Consider the following 16,112-nt stretch of genomic DNA (forward strand, 5'->3'; position numbering starts at 1 on the left):
AGGCAGAAAGCTGAGTGATTATTGGGCTTACCTTATTTGTTTCGGGGTCACAGTCCTGCTCTTCCTGTTGTCCAGCATCCTAAAATAGTTTTTTCATACATTTTTTCCAGTTTTTAAAATTATTTACAGTGCTAGGGTAAGACTCATGTCAATTTTTCTTTCATTAGTAGAAGCAGAAGTCCATTCTGCCTTTTTTTTCATTTGTAAAGTTCTCTGTTTTAATACCATGTTTCTGTCAAGACTTTAGCTTCTCCCTAACAACGCAAACTTCAGGCACCTGACTTTACACTTACACTTTTCTAAGAATCAGAAGTATAAAAGCTACAGGTTTAATCATTTGAACGTAAGCATAGTGGTGACTAAAAATACAGACTTTCAAAAAGGCTTTACCAGCAAGCACATACCTTTAAAAAAAAAACAAAACTGCAGTTGTATATCATCCCATAATCCCACCAAACCCACTGCTGTCTAGTCAATTTTGACTCATAGCAACCCCATAGGGTTTCCAAGGCTGTAAATCTCTACGGAAGCAGACTGCCACATCTTTCTCCCGCGTAGCCGCTGGTGGTTTCGAACCACTGACGTTTCAGTTAGCAGTTGATTGCTTTAACCGCTGCACCACCAGGGCTCCTTGCAGTTGTATATAAAAAAGTAGATAACTTTACCTGTTTACAAAGCCATTTTCATTTATAGACTTGTATTGTCTGTACTGTTATCAGTCATCTTTAAGCCCAAAATGTTTTAACAATCCACACTAGCAAATAGAGTAAACATGCTTTGAAATCAAAGTGCACATATAAGGTATAACTCCAAGCATTTCTACTCTGCACATGGGCACATGGCCTGTAGAATTCCATCACTTAGCCTGCTGTTCGTACCCTGGGCTGTTGCCATCAAAGCCTTTTTAAAATGAAGTTGAGGGACTGCATTTATCACTCTGTTTTTGGCATGAGATCCTGATATGTCCTGTGTACAGACGGTTAAAAGGCAGCACAGATTTTGGAGTCTAACAGACTTGGGTAGTTCAAATATTAGTGCAGGTTATTTAATGTCCCTGAAAAATTTTGATATGTTTTCTATAAAACAAGAATAACACTACTTAACTGAGAAGACAGTTGTAAAGATTAGAGAAAGGTAAGGTGGTTAGAATACTGCCTGACCTACAGACATTTATCAAAATAGGGTAGTTGTTATTGCTAAAACTTTCATATTCTAAATTTAATTTAAAATAACATTTTGCCCAAATACTGCAGATTTGTACACAGCATTCTGCCTTTGAAATGCTCTCTACACTAACTACGAAGCTTAAAATGCCAGTGAAATAGATGGGCACTGATTTTAATGACCCAGCAATTAATACTGTGTGAGATTAGAGTGGAATCCCTGGTGATGCAAACAGTTAACATGCTCGGCAGCTAACTGAAAGGGTGGAGCTTCAAGTCCACCTAGAGGCACCTTGGAAGAAAGGCTTGGTGATCTACTTCTGACAAAGTAGCCTTTGAAAACCTTTTGGAGCTCAGTTCTACTCTGACACACATAGGGTCACCATGAGTCCAAACTGACTTGATGGCAACTGGTTTGTGTTTTGGTTTTAAGTGTAGAGTATCCAATGTCAAAAGAAAGACTGAATCACCAGGCCCAAAACGTCCTTCCCATAGAGTTTTTCTTTTTACCTTTCTCTTGGAGGTGAAATTCATACGACATAAAATTAACCATTTTAAAGTGTACAATTCGGTAGTATTTAGTACATTCACAGTGTTGTGCAACCTCTATCTCTATCTGCTTCTAAAACACGTTCATCATCCCAAAAGAAAGCTCCATACCCATTAAGCAGTCACTCCCCAGCCTGCTCTCTTCTAAGCACCTGGCAACCACTAATTTGCCTTCCATCTCTATGGATTTACTTATTCTAGATATTTCGTATAAATGGAATTAAATAATACATGGCCTTTTGTGTCTGGGTTGTTTCACTTAGTGTAATGTTTTTGGGGCTCATCCACATTGTAACATGTATCAGTACTTCATTCCTTATTATGGCTGAAAAAGAATCCATTGTATGTATGTACCACATTTTGTTTAGCCATTCATCTGCTGATGGACACTTGGGTTGTTCCATCTTTTGGCTAATGTGAATAGTGCTGCTGTGAGCATGTGTACAAGTATTTATCTGAGTATTTGTTTTCAATTCCTTTGGGTATACAACTAGGAGTGGAGTTGCTGGGTCATGTGGTAATTCTAAGTTTAACTTTTTGAGGATGCCTTTAACAGGGATAGGGCAGAAGCAGAAGAATGGGCCGTGCGAATTCATGTGAGCCATGGAGTCGATCCAGTTTGTGCCTACCACATACAGCTGACCCATTACCACATCTTTAACCTGTTCTGCTAGCAGAGAAAGGTGAGCGCTGGAAGTCCCTTACACCTCTGGCCTTTCTCCCCTAGGCCTGTGTCTGGCTGTCCCTGAAAGAACTGTGAGATGGTGCACGGTGTCAGATCATGAGGCTAGAAAGTGCTCCAGTTTCCATGACAATATGGTAAAAGTCCTTCCAGCGGATGCTCCCTTGTGACCTGTGTGAAGAGAACCTCCTATCCTTAGTGCATCAAGGCCACACGGTAAGTCACTGCTGCCTAAAGGAGAGTGGAAGAAAATCATCTTCTGTACCTGGTGTAGTTTATTACTTCAGAACATCTTTCTTCCCACAGAAATAGACCATGCTGGAGAGGAGAAAGAAACAAGCCAAAGACCTGAACGTGCAGGGACCCTGTGTATAGAAAAATATAGGTGCTCGACATCCACTGATTGTACAGAAAGAAAGAAAAGAATCAAGCAATGAATAGAGAAGAATCAATAAAATAATTATAAAATTCTTAAGGAAAGGCACATGAATGAGAATATAAAATAGTGTGATGAAAAAGAGAAAGTAGCAAGGGGTGTGCTGAGCCATACCTAATACTATTACATATTTAAATAACAGTATTACTAAGAACAGTATGTTGTTGTTGTTTGCTGTTGAGTTGATTCCAACTTACGGCGACTCGTGTACAGAGTAGAAAGACACTCTCTAGGGTTTTCAAAGTTGTTACCTTTCAGAAGCAGATCACCAGGCATTACTTCCAAGGCATCCCTGGGTGGGTTTGAGTGCCAACCTTTTGGTTAGTACTCCAGTGCTTAATCATTTGTGCCACCCAAGGACTAAAGAACAGAATACTGGTGTAGGTATGGAAGACCTGGAAGATAACAAAATTAAAAGATATTCCCAACTGTCTGCATATCTACCCATCTATGTATGTTATAGGATATAGAATGCAAATTATGATACATGTCCAACATTAGGGCACTAGGTAAGATACATGTAGATTTGGGTAGACATGTATGATAAGGCACTTTTCAAACAAATGGCTGAGAAAAGATTCTTTAGTTGGACAACTGGATAGCCATTTGGAAAAAAAATCAAGTGAAATTCTTAGTCCATTCACCAAAACCCCTGACTTGACTCAACTTCACTAAAGGAGATAGAGGTAACAAGGTAAATCACAAAAATAGACTAATCTGGAAATGTAAAAAATTTATATGACAAAGAAAAGTAGGGGGAGAAAAGCCCTGAGCATACAAAAAAATATTCCCATCAGCTATGGCAAAATAGTATACCATGTAAAGATGTCATTCAGATTTATAAGAAATACTTAAGAATAGTAAGCTATAAACAAACCACTTGCAGAAAAGAAATTACAACTAATCAATGTAAACAATAAAGGAAAAATGTTCATCCTTTTTAATAATTGAAGAAGTTCAAGTAAGACCATTCTTAAAATAACAGCTTATTCCTGGTAATGTAATAGCATTTCTTAAATGGTACCATTTCTTGCTTGTAGGCTTGCACTGAAATTGGTATGCATTTGCTACTGGCATTATAAATTTCTGCATCACTACTGGAAAACAATTTGGACATATTCAGTAAGGGTCCTAAAGATGCATGCAAACTTTTATTTATTTATTTATGCCGTTGTGGGACCTGGTTAAGTAGTCTGTAAGACTGTTGTCTTCAGATATGTCATTGAGGATGCAGTTAGGAAGGGAAGGTGTATGTAAAATGGGGAAGAGGAAGAACAAGCTGGAACCTACAGTCATGAGCTGGAGCGCACAGGGAAACCAATAGAATCGATAGATACTGTAAAATGAGATTGAGGGAAGAGGAGGACAAGTATATAGAGACACAGTACCAAGTTCAGAAAAATCTAACCTCATTTCTCAGAAGAGACTGTGCGGTTGTACTTCTCAAAGCAAAGCAGGAATCCTTGGCCAACAGATGAACTTAGCGGAATCCAAATCTGGGAGTGGATAAGATGATGTTTTGTGGATGGAAATATTCTAAAATCATTCATTCACTTATCCAACAAACATTTATGGAGCACCTACTGGTGCTGGGTCTTATAGGTGCTAGGATTCAGCAGTGAATAAAACAGACAAAAATGTCCCTGCCTTCATGGAGCTTACATTGTAAAGGGGAGGACATACAACAAAGAAAGCAAGTTTGTCAGATGGTGATAAGACTAAGGGGAAAAATATGAAGATTGTAGGATGTGGCAGTTTTAAGAATGTGGTCCGGGAAGGCCTCACTGAGAAGCCGACATTTGAACAACGGCATGAGGGAGGTCAAGGAGCTCTGAGCTGTGCAAGTATCTATGGGGCCAGTGTTCCTGGCAGAGGACTTAGGTGTGTCTTCCTCAGAGGAGAGGGATTTCATCGTGGTCTGGTCTCTTCCAGACAAACCAAGCCGATGCTGTGACTCTTGATGCAGGATGGGTGTTTGAGGCAGGCCTGGCCCCCTACAACCTGAAACCCGTCGTGGCAGAGTTTTATGGGTGAAAAGAGACTAAGTTCTCCCTGGGGACCCAGATGTCTGTACTGACACTGCAGCCATGGGGGGAGGCAGGGTCTTGGTCAACTTACACTTGCAAACAACAAAGTTGTTTGATTGCATGAGGTAGTCATCGACACTGACCCACGAGGGCTGGGGTTTTGGCTCTCCTGGGAAGCAGTGAACTTTGTGCACCTGACAGATACGCTGTCGGTGCTGCTAGATGGGGGTGTCTTAGTTAACTAGTGCCGCTATAACAGAAATACTACAAGTGGATGGCTTTAACAAAGAGAAATTTATTCTCTCATGGTTTAGGAGGCTAGAAGTCTGAATTCAGGTGCCAGCTCCAGGGGAAGGCTTTCTCTCTCTGTCAGCTCTCGGGGAAGATCCTTGTCATCAGTCTTCTCCTGGTCTAGGAGCTTCTTAGCACAGGGACCCCAGGTCCAAAGGACGTGCACTCCTGGCTTTTCTTGCTTGGTGGTAATGAGGTCCCCCTGTCGCTCTGCTCGCTTCTCTCTTTTATATCTCAAAAGAGGTTGACTCAAGATACAACCTAATCTTGTAGATTGAGTTCTGCCTCATTAATATAACTGCCTCTAGTCCTGCCGCATTAACATCATAGAGGCAGGATTTACAACACATAGGAAAATCACATCAGATGACAAAATGGAAGACAATCACACAATACTGGGAATCATGGCCTAGCCAAGTTAACACACATTTTTGGGGAACAAAATTCAATCCATAACGGGGGGTATCCACAGCCTGTGAGGGGGAGGTGCTGTCCAGAGTCCATTGCCTACCCAGTGGGATTGCACCATGGGAGGATCATCTCTGGAGACACAGACAACCTTTTCCCTGTTCTCAGTCCCCTGCAGCGCTACAGAAGCCAGGGCCTGTGTCTTGTTGTATAGGGAGAGTCTGGGGGGGTCTACGAATGTGGCTTTGCCTCATTCCCACACTTTTCCATTAGTGTCATCGTGTGAGAGCACAGCCTGCCTGCTTGACTCCAGCTTGCAGGGCCCTGGCAAAATCCTGAGGACGCCCCTGCATCCTTCGCCTCACACCTTCACCTTCTGTCTGGGTGTAGACATAGAACCAGAGAAGGGTGCAAAGCCCTTTGGGATGAACGGTAACATCATAATAACCTGGAGCTGAGGGTCTCCTTAAAAATGCCCCGCAGAGCTCAAGTCTCCCCATTGGCTCGGAGGGGCTGGCGGAAAAGAAGCTAGTTTTATGGTCTTGAAAAGGGATAGTTTTCTCTCTCTTGTAAATCAAGAGTATTTTTCATTCTCTTTTCTGCCTGTTTGCCAGGGGATATGGTGCAAGTCCTTGGACCTCCCGAAGGTTCCCCATTGCATACACTCTAGAAATGTGGCATCTTTCTTTTGCCCTTCCTTTCTCCCTGCCCCTTTGCAGATCCACAAACCCACTATTATGCTGTGGCTGTGGCGTTGAAGGGCAGCAGCTTCCAGTTGATGCAGCTCTGAGACAAGAAGTCCTGTCACACAGGTCTGGGAAGGTCTGCTGGATGGAACATCCCATCAGCTTACTTCTCAGTGACTTGCCAGAGCCACGTGTGCCAATTGAGAGTGGTAAGCGGGCAGGAGGGTGGGTGCATTCAGGCAGGCATCTCTACTCCAGTTGCCCACACAGGCCACATTGGGGCCACTCAGTCACTATCAGGTGAACATGTGTGATGAATTCTGTGGGGATCAGGGAAGAGGGAGGTTCAATCTTTAAACCCAAGGCAGGGTTTCCTTGGGATCTGGCAGCTGAATTTTTTATTCTTTCAGCAAATATGCATATGTCTCTCTGAGCTCCTGACAGCCCCACACACATGACAACCTCAGCAGCTTGGCTTGGCCAAGGCCACCATTGAGGCCCACTGAGAAAGGGGACCTTCCCTCCAGCTTCCCAGGAAGCTCACTAGGGGATTACAGCCACCTGCCAGCAGTCAGACCTCAGTGGCTTGAGTAAGGGCATTGGACACCAGCAAGGAAGGGGTGAGTGGACCGGAGCTATGATTGTTTATGTACTCTGGTTTTGTTCAGTTATGATAGTCGACGTGAGCCTCGGGTGTATTTTCAGCCCTTGAGAGGTGATGGCCAGGTCTTTCTATACTCTGCAAAAGTGTACCTTTTGGAGCCCTGCCAACCTCTGCAGCATTTGTTTTTTGACTGTGATTGGGATAAGGCACTGCTGGCATTGGATAGAGTGCTGCAGCCTGGGCCACAACTCTGGAGCCATGTTCTGCCCTTTCTTGGGGTTCCTGCTTGTCTCAGAGTTAGACAAGGCTGGGTGTCTGTGTGGGCAGTTGTGTAGTGGCTGTTGGCGTGACCCCCACCTCACCAGCTTCCTCCATGGGTTCCCAGAAGAAGGATCCCCATGAGCCACCACAACCTCTGGATGCAGAGAAGGTGGGGTAGGGGTGGTTGGGACCGTGTCCTGAGGTAAGGAAGGGCTGTCAGAGGTTGGTTGACCTACCATGTGTTTAGAGTTCTATATGGCCCGTCTAGAGCCTCCATGCTGGTGAGTTACCAAAGGCCAGTGGCCCTGGGGCTGCAGTTTGTGTTCAGTGTCGGTCAGCAGCTCTTGCACCTGGAGTGGACAAGCTGGGGAAACATTCCTCTGGGCTTAGCCCTGGCCCACACATGAGCGTGATGCCTGAGCACACAGGGGCCTGGCCACCCACTCCCTCAAGCACAGGCATTGTCAGCTGCCTCTGACAGGCTGCACACAGCTATCCTGGGTGTGCTGGCTTCCTCAGGACAGTCCCGGAAGTGTCTGCAGACTCGTGGCTCTCATATAGGGCCACCCCACTCACACACATGCACAGCACAGAGGCCCCCAGCCAGCTCATGCATGCGGTCCATTTCTCTGTGTTGAGCAGCAGTGTCCAAGTTCTTCTCGAGCAGCTGTGTCCCCTGTGTGGATCCGGAAAGGTTCCCCAACCTGTGTCAACTGTGTGCAGGGACAGGGACAGCCAAGTGTGCCTGCAACTCCCAGGAACTGTACTTCGGCTACTCGGTGCCTTCAAGTGAGTGAGCTCGTATGCTGCTCCTTCTCACTCTGGAGACAAAGGCACCAGCAGCGGACAGGGCCTGCCCTAGCCCCCTAGAGCGTCAGCATGAAACCCAGGGTCCCGAGTCCCTCCTGTGGGCAGCTTCTAACCATCCTGAGGAGCAGTGTTCTTTGTGGGGACCCTCTTGTCTTGTTAGCCTTGTTACGCTCCTGTCCAGGGAGGGCTGAGAGGACAGACCATTTCTGGGATTCTGAGATCCGCTGACATAGGCCTAGGCTCCCCTGCGGGCCAAAGACCAGAACCACTACCCCACCCCACCTTGCACCTTTCTGCCTGAGCATCTCCACGTGCCAGGGACAGGTGTCTGCCTCTCCCCACCCCCGCCTCTCTCCATACTCTATTCTCCAAAGAGAAATGGCTGCTGCTCAAAACCAGAGCGAAACTGGCTGAGGATCCAAGGCTATCCAAAGTCTTTATCCTCCATGTGAAGGCTTTCAACTTTTATTTAAAAAAATTTTTTGTTGTTTTTTGCTGCCTTTGAAGAGGAAAGTGAGGGGCGTTCTTTCACATCTTCCCTCTGCAGAGTTACCCGGGATGTCAGCTTCCATGGCCCCTGCTTGCTTCAGGCCTGGGCTTGGCGGGGCGTGGGGGTGGGTTTAAGGCTGGCCCCGCAGACAAACCATCGCCTCTGTGAGGACAGACTGATGCCCAAGAAACTGGTCGGAGCCCTGGGAGCCCACGGTCGGGGCTGCACGAGGGAGGGGCAGGGCCGTGCCACTGGCAGGTGGCCTGATTGCATCTCTCCTGTTCCACAGGTGCCTGAAGGACGGTGTTGGGGATGTGTGTTTTGTGAGGCATATGACTGTGTTTGGTAAGTGCTGGAGGCAGAAGATTACATGGTGCTCCACCCAAGCCAGGGGAACGGGTTCTTTCCTGAAAGTTTCCTTACATCTAGAGATGAGTGATACCGAGATCTTTAATACCACAGGAGAGTTTTTGTGTAAAGAACATGTCTGTTGTTTGTACTTTGCTTAGTGCCCAGTTTGTTTGACCCATAAACCCACTAAGCAAATTTTCTGAACATTCAAATAAAACTTACAACTAATAAAGCAAAACAAGTTTTAATAACCAAATTCTCTTAGTCGTTGAAATATTAGTTTCAAGTTTAATTGCATTCTCCTGAATGCTTCATTATAAATGTCTCCTAAATGCTTGAAATACTTAAAGGAAGCACACAAATTATTGTAATGATTTCAGAACTTATTGGCACCCCTATGATGAAATCTGGTACAAAATTATTATACTGTGAACATAAATGTATTTTTTCTTTGTTTCTATATATGAAAAATTTAAAAATACCAACCTAAAGTCACTTGTCCACTACTATAAAAGATCCCTTATGCTTTTAAAGGAGACTTTTACAGGAGACAATATACTGGGTTTTAGGAGTGGGAATATGTGTGGGTGGCAAACGAAGGTCTGCTCCTGCCACAGCTTAGGCCCTTGTGTGACTTAAGTGGAAAAGTTATTTCTTTCTGAAGCCGTTAGATCACATTGATTCATTTAATTCAATTCTAATATTACTAAATTGTTTCAACTTTTTTCTTCTAAATATAACAATTTTAAATTTAATTTCTCTATAACATACCTAATTAAAACTTTAACCATTCACAGGAAATCTAATTGTACTCCCCTTTTAAGATGCGATTTTTATCAACCCCCAAAGACCTTCTAATACAGTGGGAACTAAAGAGCCAGTTTTCTTTACAGGGTCTTCTCCCTCTTTGTATTTGCAGGGTTCCCGGACTGTGCCCCTAGGCCTCCTTCCACCCCTCAACCCTCCATGGCCTTTCCCAGCAGGACTCTGCCCAGAGGGGAGTGTTACTGCTTTAGTGGGGAGCCTGGTTTATTCTAGTGCGTGGCCTATCAGTCCCAGACTGGCTGAGACTAACAAGTTTTGTTAGCTCTCTAAGCCTCAGTTTCCTCATCTCTAGAATGAGATAATCATGTTACTGGCCTCCCCGAGTTGTTGAGAGGATGAAATGAAACAGCACCCTCAGCACCATCTTTGGTGTGGCATGAACGGTCAGCAAATGCTTGCCATCACCATTCATATTATCAGAGCCACAGAGATGTGGGACAAATCACAGGGATCCTGGGTCAGGCATGCACCTCAGCCCCACGTCTGGCTAGATATGAGATAGTGAACCCGTCATTTCATCTCCCCAGGCCTCAAGTTCCTCATCTGTATAAGTGTTTGGAAAAGATTCTCTGTCCTCTTCAGGTCAAAAATAGCCTGATTCAGTGAGGAGTAGGGAACCACAGCTCAGGGTTTATGCCTGTAGAAGCTCATCTGGCTTTCCCTCCCACAGAGAACCTGCCAGACAAGGCCGACAGGGATGATTATGAGCTGCTCTGCCCGGACAACACCCGGAAGCTAGTGGATGCATACAAGGGATGCCACCTGGCCCGGATCCCTTCTCACGCCGTTGTGGCCCGAAGTGTGGATGGCAAGGAGGACTTGATCTGGGAACTTCTCAACAAGGCACAGGTATCCCCATCTGACCATCTGCTGTCCTCCCCTCCAGCTTTGTGGACCCTCTTTGGATTTGGAGGTTTTCCTTCCTTGCCTTCTTGCCACTGTAGAAGTCCTGTACTCAGGACAGAGCAGGAACCACACCACACATCACTCACTTCACTGACGAGCCACTTAGACTGTACATATGACAGATGGCAGAGGCCATGAAACCCTTGTTGGCATCACCAATCCAGTGGGCCAGAGACTCTCTGCAGAGGCCCCTTGTTGCCCCATTTCTACCTTTTCAATTCTAAACTGGTCCTTCAGATTGCAGCACAGATGGCCCCCCTCTGTAAAGTGCTCCCCATTATCCCATTGGCTTGTGCTTCGGCCCTCTTGACTTACCCCCTAAGGCAGGAACCCTGGGCTAGAGCGTTCACCCCTCCGGATATCCTCCATGATTCAGCACACCCATGTCTGTCAGTGCTCTCTGCTCAGCGCTAGGGGAGTCAGACATGAACCTGACAAAGAGCCTGCCCTTGAGTCCCCACAGGCAAGTGTGGGGACACAGTGAGCACCCGTACAAATTACCACCAGATGGAATCAGTACAACCTGGGGGACATGGATCGGGCACTTTGCAGATGACAGAGAGATTGATTTTGCACAGGCTGTCTGGGAAGATTCCTGTGTGCACCCCAAGGAAGTGGGTGAGAGGGCTGCCGGGGGTGGGCAGCAGGTGTCATTTCATGCAGAGGCACTGCAAAGGCAGGCGGACTTTTGAAAGAGCATGTGGCAGATGCTGCCATCAGTCAGGAATGGCTCTGGACCTGTCAGCTGGAGTCACAGGCAAAGGGCCCGTCACCTTTTTTGGAGGCCAGAAAAGGGAAAAGACTGCTTGAATTGCTTCAGCTGCCCTTCAGTGGCTGGTCAGGGGTGGGAGAGGAGCCCAGGAGTCTTGGCCTCCAGCCCCAGGGACATGGTGCTGGAGCACCAGTGGCTTTAGGAGGAAGACCACCATTCCACTGCCCAGGGGCTGTCAGATTGCCAGGCGTGAACCAGCCTCACTGACTGCCCCATAGGAACACAGAGCAGCAGGCTGGCTTTGGAGAGGGCCAGCTAGCTGCCTGACACGTGACTATTGGCCCCTTCTTACAGGTGTAGGGGTCAGCCCTGGCAGTTTCCCTGAGGCCGCACAAGTCGGACACGCTTGGATTTGTCCTGGAGAGAGAACTGAGAACACCATGAGCCACCAAGATTTCAGAGGTCCTTGGCCAGTGTCTTCACTTTGAGGCCTTCATAGTTTTCTCCCCTTCTGCTTTCCTTGTCTGACTTTTTCCTTCTTCACTGTTTCTTTTATCCTTTGAACAGGAATATTTTGGAAAAGACAAGTCAGCAGAATTCCAGCTCTTTGGCTCTCCTTATGGGAAGGACCTGCTGTTCACAGGTGCTGCCCACGGTTTTCTAAAGGTCCCCCCTAAAATGGTGCCTGGCTGTACCTGGGATATGAGCACATCACTGTCATTCAGCATCTAAGTGGAGGTGTGTGAAGTCCTGTGGGGGAGGGGAACCTGTTGAGCTTGGGCAGCGGGGTGGGGCAGGGCCATTGATTGAGGCTTTCTAGGCACCTGCACGCCTCACCGAACCTTCGTCAGCCTCTGGGGCTCGAGGAACTACCGACTGCATTGGGTTTATACCGGGATTTTCTGCTGAGCTGGGAGAATGACCTAAATTATGAGATCACAAAAGAGTTTTGAAGACCTTCAGATTATAGATAGTTTGTAGGGATAACGGTGCTAGCTCGTTTGTATTATCAGGGATTGCTCCACCCAGCCCAGGCGTATTTGACTTATAGAAAGTGAAATGGCCCATCCTAAACTGAAGTGGGAACATGGGCACTACCACCGTCAGGAGGATTTTGATCCAGCTCTTGCCTTCTGTTAGATCCCTAGGGTTCATTTTTTTCTTCCTTTTTTCATCCTTCTCTCTCCCCTCCGTCCCTTTTGGTTATCAGCCGGTCACTTAACCACTGCATCACAGGGCTCCCTCTCTTTTAGTTAACCAGCATCTACAAAGGCTAGTCACTGTGTTAGATGTGGTCATACAGTGATGCACCAGGACATTGGGTGAGGGGAGAGCAATCAGGCCCACAGCAAAACAAAACAGATGACTACAAACTGGGGTACTCTGCCTGGATGGGAGACAGTCCTGTGAGAGAAAACCCCAGAAGGCCCTGAGCTGGGCTGGTGCTCAGAGAGGGCTCCCCTAGGGAGGTGAGGTCAGGAGCTCTGCTCTTGTCATTCCCCATTTTTCCTGGAAGGTGGTAGGCAAGAAGGAGTGTGTCATGGGAATGGGAATGGGACAGGCCAACCCGACTACTGTCAGTGAGGGCCCTGCATGGGGGCAGCCACTCCACAGACAGTGGCACTAGGCATCCAGTCCCATCCTGGTGCTTCCTTGGGACTCTGGCTCTTCTCTCATCCTAGATGAGGTCAGCTCCAAGAGTGTGCAGTGGTGCACGGTGGGCCACCACGAGAGGGCCAAGTGTGACAACTGGAGTTCTGTGAGTGGTGGCGCCTTAGAGTGCACCACAAAGGAGACCACTGAGGACTGCATCGCCGCCATCCTGGTTCACAGGGCCCCTCCTCCATGGCTGGGTGCAGACACTCAAAAATGCAGCACCTCTGCTGGGTCTGCCATTGAAGGCCCGCTTCCCAGATGCCTCCTGATCAGCAGCTACACTGCAGATGCACTTGTCCTTGCTGCCACCTCCTCTTGGCTGCCCCACAGGCCGCTTCAGCTCAGGGCCAGAAATGCAGAGCCAGCCCAAGACTCAGACTCCTTTGGGCCCCAGCTCTAGTGTCCATGGAGCTCTGAGGGGTGTCATGCTTAGGGGCCATGGGAAGTGGGGGGACATTCAAAGGTGTGGTCAGGATCAGTGTGGATTGTGATAGCAGATTGCCATTTGGAGTCCTTTAGTTGTAAGTTTAATTTCTTTCTTGATTATAAAAAATTCTGTGCCAGTAGAGAAATGGAAAATAAATGAAATCATTCATAATTTCATAACTCAGGGATCATCAAGCATGTAATCTCTAAATTAGGAAGTTCTGTTGTTATTAACTTTCCAATTCTCTATGAGCATGTAATATTCTTGTGATTAGAAAAAAGTATTTAAAAAGACTAAAAAATTGACAAATTTAAGAGACTGTACAAACAGTAAGATCCTAATTTTGGTAAACCTCCCTGGGATCAACCCATAAGATTAAGAGCTAGCTATTTATACAGTCCCCTGAATTTGTCCAGGGTAAGGATTAAATGAATTTGAAGGCTCATAACATTGTTTGGCATATAGTAAGCAGTCAATAAATGTTAGCTATTATTATTATTTCATTATTACTATTAGTATCTAAAGTGTTGAACACAGTTGGTGCACTTTCCCAGGCAATGAAACGTTCATTTAAAATGTTTTTAATACCTGCATAATATTCAAGTATTTCTGTCTTCAACACGTGGATGTCCAGGGCACACGACCTGGGTTGGACGATTGCTCCTGGGTCAGCAAGGCTAAAGGCACACCCAGTTTTCTAATCCCCAGGTTTACATGGCAGAAGATGTGGGTGACCCATGATTTGGATGATTACAAGGACACATGACATGAAGCCAATGTGACAGAAACCTGTGGGGGTTGGTGGGATGGGAAACGGCCTCACTGTTGTACTAGTGATTTGGTTTTTAACTTCAGGAAGGAGAAGCTGATGCCATGAGCTTGGATGGAGGATTCATCTACACAGTGGGCAAGTGTGGTTTGGTGCCTGTCCTGGCGGAGAACTATAGTAAGTGGAGGGGAGCGCCTGTCTGGTTTTATTCCCTCTGGGCCGTGAACATAGATGAGGAAACAGTCTAGTTCAGTGTTGACTTGCCATTGAGATAATAATTATTGTTGGAGTGTAAGGAGCTAGTGATAACATCTCCATTCTCTCCAAGTCAGAAGCAATTAAGATATTGACACAGGAGTTAGGCAGAAAGCCATCCAAACCTTTGTTACTAAAACAGTGATAGTGGAGGGCATGGTGTAGGATTGACCATCAAATCAAAACCAAATCCATTGCTGTTGAGTTGATTCCGACTCATAGAGACCCTATAGTACAGAGTGGAACTGTCCTACAGGGTTTCCAAGACTGCAGATCTTTATGGAAGCAAACTGCCACATCTTTCTCCCACAGAGTGGCTGGTGGATTCGAACTGCTGATCGGTTAGCAGCCATCTGCTTAACTGCTACACCACCAGAGCTCCTTGGATTGATCACAGGGCTTGACAAATCACTCTTGAAATCAGTTGTCCGCTAATTCAGGGCAACAAGTCTGTTGGCTTACCCCATGGCTGAGGACAGATGAAATCACATTTTGTCGTAGGTGAGAAGATCTAACTCTCCCTCTTTTCACTGCCTTCAAAAAATGCCTCCATGTGCCCAGATCGTTTTGACAAGTTTATGAGTCATTTAACTCACTCCTTTCCTGAAAGATTGAAGGGCAGCGCTTCCTGGTCAGTAATCTTCCTTCAGTGGAAGTCTAGCCACATGGAAACATAAAGCCATAGGAGGAGGGGTTTCCCCAATAAATATCATTTACTGAACACTTACTGTATGCCAGGCCATGCATGAAGAACCATACATTTCACATCCAAAACCAACTCTGTGACATGAATAGTGGTATCTCCATTTTACAGACATAAAAACTGAGGCTTAGGCAAGTTAAGTGATGTGTCCAAAGTCACACAGAAAGTGGTAGAATAATCCAGGTCTTTCTGACTTCACAGACTGGCTTCTTTTCCCTCCAAAATAGCAGGAAGGTAAATCATCGCCTATCACAGCTGAGGGCTCTGAAGGGAAGAAATATGTTGGAATGACCTGGATCGCACGGCTAATGCAAAGGGATCTTTGCAAAGATCTTCAGTGGTCTCTGCTCCCCTTCAAAGGGCATTTCATTTTCATTCTCTGCACTTGCCTGAGTTTGGGAGAGATTATGGGATGGAACCTAATGTTCAAATGGCAAACAGCAAGAAAAAGGAGTAAAATGAGTGTGCAGAATCTTAGCAGTTGAAAATCAGTGATAATGTGGTCAATTAGTGCTTCTCATTTTATTCTTGACTGTTGAGATTGACAAGATCATGACTTTGGATTGAGTAATGTTGCTATGAGTCAGAATTGACTCGGTGGCAGTGGGTGGGTTTGAGTTTGTTTTTGAATGTGAGTATTTAACGCTCTCCACCTTGATGTTTTTTTTTTTTTTCTTTTTAGACCATAACGGTGGCAATGCAGGGCTTGGTCTAAGTGTGTGAATATACCTGCAGAAGGTGAGTCAAGACCAGTAGCACCGGGACTCAAAGGTAAAGACTGTTGTTGGGGAGAGGGTGAGCAAGGCCTTAAAAACAAACAACAATTACTAAAGCTGGGGGAGAAAGAGAAGCCACTGCTAATTGTTCAGATGTAAACCTGTCATGAAGCTGTAATGATAATTAATATGTGTAGGGTACTTTACAGTTGACAGAGGACTCCTGCTTGCACTATTCCATTTCCTCTTCTCAGTCATCCTATAGTCCAAACCCACTGCTGTTGAGTTGATTCTGACTCATAGCGACCCTATAGGACAGAGTAGAACTGCCCCATAGGGTTTCCTCGGCTGTAATCTTTACAGAAGCAGACTGCCACATCTTTCT

At 46.0% G+C, this 16,112-nt stretch overlaps 1 protein-coding gene across 1 annotated transcript in view; it reads left to right on the forward strand.

Moving 5' to 3' along the window:
• Window positions 1–16,112, forward strand: part of LOC101362044 (inhibitor of carbonic anhydrase) — a 50,009-nt gene that overhangs the window by 11,161 nt on the left and 22,736 nt on the right. The window contains 14 exon segments of the mRNA XM_012556978.1: window positions 2,440–2,556; window positions 2,559–2,614; window positions 4,763–4,871; window positions 6,276–6,392; window positions 6,395–6,451; window positions 7,750–7,900; window positions 8,697–8,752; window positions 10,254–10,432; window positions 11,769–11,880; window positions 11,883–11,939; window positions 12,215–12,237; window positions 12,889–13,026; window positions 14,140–14,255; window positions 15,715–15,753. Coding sequence (XP_012412432.1) covers window positions 2,440–2,556; window positions 2,559–2,614; window positions 4,763–4,871; window positions 6,276–6,392; window positions 6,395–6,451; window positions 7,750–7,900; window positions 8,697–8,752; window positions 10,254–10,432; window positions 11,769–11,880; window positions 11,883–11,939; window positions 12,215–12,237; window positions 12,889–13,026; window positions 14,140–14,255; window positions 15,715–15,753 — 1,327 coding nt within the window.

The sequence above is a fragment of the Trichechus manatus genome, unplaced genomic scaffold (genome assembly GCF_000243295.1).
Source record: "Trichechus manatus latirostris isolate Lorelei unplaced genomic scaffold, TriManLat1.0 scaffold00084, whole genome shotgun sequence".
Classification (NCBI taxonomy): Eukaryota; Metazoa; Chordata; class Mammalia; order Sirenia; family Trichechidae; genus Trichechus; species Trichechus manatus.